General features: G+C 41.9%; 1 protein-coding gene across 1 annotated transcript; it reads right to left on the bottom strand.

Moving 5' to 3' along the window:
• Positions 1-2,520: 2,520 nt before the first annotated feature.
• Positions 2,521-5,064, bottom strand: LOC124294413. The gene is made up of 2 exons (XM_046739382.1): positions 3,803-5,064; positions 2,521-3,709 (listed from the first exon to the last, which is right to left on the bottom strand). Exons 1-2 carry the CDS (start codon positions 5,062-5,064, stop codon positions 2,521-2,523), a joined length of 2,451 nt encoding a protein of 816 aa, XP_046595338.1.
• Positions 5,065-6,000: the final 936 nt, after the last annotated feature.

The raw sequence follows: 6,000 nt of genomic DNA, 5'->3' as shown, positions 1-6,000 counted from the left end.
GCAAGCTAATAAGGTACTTGGACGACAACGATCCCGACCAACGAGGGACCACTAGCTACCGTTTGCAGCTCTCGACGACTTCGCCTACCGACGGTCTAATCAGACTATACTGGCTACCTTGGTGCACCTTTATATACACCTGGGGTAGCATCCACCCGAACCTTCCGTATCGCCTCGACTGCCGGTGAACAGGGAGATAAAAATCCTCCCGGCGGCCGAGGGCACCGTTTCCCGAAGAGGAATCAGCCGCCAGCTCTATCGGATGCCGTAAGGATGGCGTGAAGGGCAGACCGTAGCCTGCCATCCTCCGACTTACCGGCCTGGTGCCGGACCGACCCCAAACCACTACGTTCAGGTTGATAAAGCCATCGTTCCGAGGATCGACGCTGCCTTCCTATCGGCAAGGACTAATTGTGTGGGTCGTGGTCCACGGTTTGGCCAACCGTCTGACTGCACGACCTCAGGTACAGGCAGCTAGCTACTGTCTGTGCAAAAAGCCGGTGGAGGTGAACAATGAGGCGTCACTCTCCACTCGGTAACTTTGGCCGAGAGGCACCCTGTGTATGCCTCTGTCAAAGAAGTCCCCGATGATAGGCAACCTGGACCGTAAACCGAAGCAGCTACAAAATCGTACGAGTTGGTGTCAACGACGAAATCGCGAGCAGCACATTACGCCACATCTAGCGGTAATTTTGGAAAACGTATGACCACGCAGTAACCAATATTCGCCACAGGGGGATGGCCTATTTGCGGTGGGGGTCAACCAACCAATCAAAGAAGAAGAATCACCTCACGACAACCGCGAGATCGGCGAGCCGAACTACGACCTCCTATTCTACGCTTGACCTGCTGAGCGACAGCTTTGTTTTCCGCATCCTTCCGATTATTCTCTCGATTTAAGCTACCGATCCTTCTTCCTTTCATTCTACCGTTATTGTATCTACCGTTTTTCCATACTCTCTATCGTTGCACTACCGTTAACTTCTTCCTGTAAATTCAAGTCCTTTCCTTCCTTTCTACTTTCGTTTTATTATTCTAAGTTTGATTTAAATTAGAGTCAGTTTGTGTGCCTGACGTCAACAGCCAAGGTAAGGCTTCTGCCTTTGAAGTGTATCGTTACGAATTTGCTCATAAATTCTATTCTTTCTTATGGTATTTATCGACTTTGTGTGAATCATGGTCCACGGCTTAAAGTTGCAGTAAGCCGCCGTGTGGCTGCATGATTTCGGTCATTAATATTATATTTATTGTTTCTTGGTTGCATCGTGTGATGCCAGTTTTGTGTGAATCATGGTCCACGGCCTAGAGTTGCAGTAAGCCGCCGTGTGACTGCATGATTTCAGTAATTTATTATTTTCGTATCTGAGCGACCTCGTAACTGCCGAATAATTATTTCCCTTGTATTTATGATTTTTCTGATTATTTGTGAATCTCTATTAGCCTGCTTCTGTACTTTCTATCGTATTTTGAGCCCTATTGGCTTTATATTTCGTTTCATACTCTTTTGTAATAGTAGTGTGCTTCATATTTTATTTCTGTTATTGCTTATTATATTTTTATTTATTTTTGTGCCTATTGTATCATATATCGAGTTCCTTGGAGTACAACCGAGCGTAGCATCAGCCCCTAGATATTACCGCACTTTCTCTTTATTGCTATTGGCAATTTTATATTATTTTTGCCTGTTATTTATTTCTCTGTATTTTGTTAAATTAAGTTCTGCGAATTATTCTTTTGTACTGCGGTGTATTTAGTGTATTTCTTTATTTTGTAAACTCTCCGAAATTCTCACTCTCTCATAATTTTGTATTTTGTATTCTCTCAAAAGTTATGTTTAGGAATTCAGTATTTAATTCCTCAAGTCCGTAATAATTGTAAATTATCGAATCTACCGTTTATGAATAATTCTACCGTAGGCTATCTAGTCGATCGTTTGCCGACTTTGTAAATTGTTAATGAATGTCAATCTCTCGTACTGGTTATAATTTATGGTAAATTCGTCGTATTATCTACCAGACTATCGTTACGTTGGTTTCTACCGATCGCAGTAAAGTTCTCTCGTTTCTAATTGACAGAATAATAATTTTCGTAGCGTCATTTACAACTTGGGTAAGATCACGTCGCCCAGTGACGTGTAGTTTTAAGTAAATTCTTGCATTATATCGCATCTCCCGACCTACGTTCATTTTTCTCTGTTAACTACCGTCTCTCGTTTTAAAGCTACCGTTTACTGCTATTCTACCGAAATTATTGTGAACAACGATTGTTTATTTTATTAACTACCGCTGTCGATACCATTTTATTTGCCTGTCTCAACCATGTAAACTTCTCGACAATATATGATCGATTGACCTGTTCATTTTCCTTTTGACGTGAGTTTATTCTTTATTTTGTTATTTTCTTTAATTCTGGAATTACTGTTAGCTGCCTTGAATACAGTGCCGGCGCTAGCCCACGGCTGGTCCCGGGCGAGCCTTGAAAATCGGGCCCCTTATCAGAAATTTTTGGACCACTGAAGTCTTAAAGTGGGACTTTGCGAGATTTTTTGTTCGCAAAAGATGCTATAATATCGCTGAAATTCAACTCGCTGCAAATTCCATGCTCAATTGACATCGCAGCTAAATCATTCAGTCGATCTTGGCACATAGTGGATCGCAGGTAAGTTTTGATGAGCTTTAGCTTTGAGAAGGTCCTTTCACCCGACGCGGAGGTTACTGGTAATGTTAAGAAAATTCTTAAGGTCACAGTGAAATTTGGATATATCTCATCCAGACCTTTATCAATAATGTGCGATATCATAACGAGTGCACTCAAGTCGGTCATTCCAGCGGCTACGAAGTAAGCTTTTAAAGATTCCAGTTCTTCGGCAAGCTCCCGACTATCAATGTCACTGTTCTCGTCTTCACCAGTCAGATAATTTTCTAAAGCCTTGGACTTCGTCAAAATTTGGGTTCTGTCCAATCTCATAAAGTTATCCGAGTTTCGGATGATACTAAATGGTTCACAAACGTTTTGGGTCATTTCGAAACGTTCGCGTAGGCTTGATATCGCTATATCGCATAATTTGTTGAAAAATTCAATTTCTAACCTTTTCATCGGATCGCTAGGTCGTTCGTCGTGCTGAGACTCATAATCAAAGAATCGTCTTGTTCGTGGGGTACGTGATTCGGGTAAAGTTTGTGAAATATCTAACTTCTCAGCCATTTTTTTAGCGGTGGCTATGCAAGTTTCGAAACCGGATTCTCGAAAGGTTTGTAATTGAAGAAGAGCACCATCAATCATGTTCATCGCAGTATGCAAATCAACTTTCGGACATTGTAAAGCTTTACTGATTTTGTTGATCACTTGCAGTACATCATACCATACTACCAATCTAATAAGAAAAGACAATGACTCAATTTCGAAACATAGGCCTCTCAGTTCCGATCTCAGCTTTGCATCTTTACCTTGCGACATTCGACAAAGTTCCTGCAACGCATCTCTGATTTCTGCTATTTGGAACCTCACAGCTTTTACAGCATTTATTTTCCCTTCCCAGCGAGTTTCAGGCAATGATTTCACACTGATATTAACGTGCTCCTTCAATATTTGCCACCTCTGGGTTGAAGCAGCGAAGACTGCGAATAGCCTTTGAAGAACACCAAAGAATAGTTCAGCTGTGACGGACGAATGTCCGGCATCTGAAACTACTAGGTTGAGGTTGTCACAACTGCAGGAAACGAAAAACGCTCTTTTATTATCCTTCAAAATTCTGGCCTGAACACCACTATTTTTACCTTTCATATTACTGCCATTGTCTTACCCTTGACCCCGACAGTTATTCAATTCAAGATTGTTTGATTTCAAGATATCTAACAACGTTTCATACAATCCCTTACCAGTTGTATCGTCTACAACAACGAAGCCAATGAAATGCTCGCAAATTTCCACGGTGTTTTTAGACACAGTGACAAATCGAACAACGGCAGTCATTTGTTCTTCATGACTAATATCGGAGGTGCAGTCTAAAATTATGGAGTAATATTTCGCGGCTACCACTCGCCTGCTAATTTCTTTGAAAATTGCATTACCCAGTATGTCAATGAATTCGTTCTGAGTTTCCTTTCCCAAATAGTGAACGCGCTGGAGGTCCCCACTTTGAACTCGACGTACATGTTCGCTTAAAATAGGATCGAATTTCGCCATCAGTTCAACTTGGCTCAAGAAATTACCGTTATTCGGCTCGTATAATCGATCGACAGTACCTCGAAATGCCATATTCCGCTTAGCTAAATGCTTAATTATTTCAACGAGTCTTTCAAGTACTTGTTTCCAATAGGTTTCCTCTCTTTGGATTAAATTTTGATTCTCATCATCGATGGTTTTTCTACAATCTAAACGGACTTTGAGTTCTTTCCAGTTTGTCATGCATTCAATGTGCATTTTGGATTTTTCATGCGAGCTCAAACTGTCTTGCAAGTGCCGCCAGGATCTAAATCCGGTCGATTGCAATTGGGTTGGAATGTTGCGGAGGCCAAACAATTTGCAGCAAAAACAATAAACGGAATCCTTAGTCTCTGAATAAATTAACCAGGATCTCTCCATATTTTCGCCATTCTTCAGGGTTCGATAACAATTTTCTATGGTGAAGCGCCGGCGATCTGTATCAAAAGGAAAAATTGTATTCCGATCTATTTTTGTAGGCCCTAGCTTTACCAATGCTACGCGTGAACTGTCGCTGATGTTATTCGGCCACTTAGCAGGATCTTGCCAATCAATATTTGATACTGTAGAATCTTTTTCTATAACTTTTTCTGCCAAGTTGTTTCTATCTGTAGCTATCGTCATATCTCCGGTATTCACTGACTGAGCGTCCAAATTTCCATCAGAATCTACGGCGTCCTTGGAAGGTGGACAAGCGGGGTCTAAATCATCCGTGGTTTGGCTACATTCACCACCCTCATTATCAGACCTCAACCGCTTAACATAGCCTTGAAAAAAAACAGCACTTTTTTTGTCCGCTTCACATCGAGCTTTTTTTAATTTCCGCTTTTGGGACCCTGATAAGTCTTTGGGCTTGTTCATAATGACTATCGACTATGACTTGTGCAATCCAACAATTACAAAAATAAATTCAGAAAAATTCAATCAAATCGTAATTTATGCAATGTAAGTCAAGTTGAACGCGGTTAATTAATGTTAAGTAATATGAATATCCGTAGAAATGCCGATATTAAAGATTGTGCCCTAAACGTGATCGGCCGCTGCCTGACCGGAACGTCGGCAGCTTCTGAATAAATGTCTCGTCGATATCCGAGAGTTTGCAAATTACTAGTAATTTCAAAAGAGCATCGAGAATAAAAAATAAGAAACAACAATAGGTAGCGAGAAAATTTTCAAGAAATGTTCACGTTGTTGAAAGAGTTCCTATGGAATATGCGAATACAGCGGTTCAGCTAGACACAGCGTAGCAGTGAATCCACAGTTCATACAAGTTACAAGCAGCGTGGTCTGATAGTAGTCTCTGGGCACGCCGCGCCGCACGACGTAGCTTGACGTTTGAGCTATAAACTGGCGCATGCGCTGCAGCCGAACAAATTGTGGTGGGGGCCGTCGGTCCAGCCAACACCCCGCGCGGTCCGTGCTCGCCGGTAACCTAGTACAGCAGCGTGAGCCGTACAATGATTCTACAAGGGCCCAATCGTTCAACCTCATTTTATAATTTTTTTTCATATTTTTTTTCTTACACCTATCATCTCGATGATCACACACAGGATAATATATTATCGCAGTTAACCTTATTCCGAAAAAAATTCTTATTTTCTTCAGTCTTTGGGCCCCCTCGGGAACAGGGCCCCGGGCGGTTGCCCGGTTAGCCCATACCTAGCGCCGGCGCTGCTTGAATACCGCCACTCTACCGGGATGTACGCGAGCGTACCTGAGCCTAGCCAGCCATACAACGGGTTCTCTATTTATCTTTTTTGTACGGTTTTGTGTTATTTTTATTGATTTGTATTATTG

Source organism: Neodiprion lecontei, chromosome 5 (genome assembly GCF_021901455.1).
Source record: "Neodiprion lecontei isolate iyNeoLeco1 chromosome 5, iyNeoLeco1.1, whole genome shotgun sequence".
NCBI lineage: Eukaryota > Metazoa > Arthropoda > Insecta > Hymenoptera > Diprionidae > Neodiprion > Neodiprion lecontei.
This window is presented reverse-complemented; position numbering and strand designations above follow the sequence as displayed.

What these genes read in the sequence shown, in the direction of transcription:
- LOC124294413 (XM_046739382.1), bottom strand. Translation starts at nt 5,064, where the DNA reads ATGAACAAGCCCAAAGACTTATCAGGGTCCCAAAAGCGGAAATTAAAA. An exon ending in AATAACTGTCGGGGTCAAGG is followed by an intron (nt 3,710 to 3,802) that starts GTAAGACAATGG and finishes CGTTTCCTGCAG; the next exon opens with TTGTGACAACCTCAACCTAG.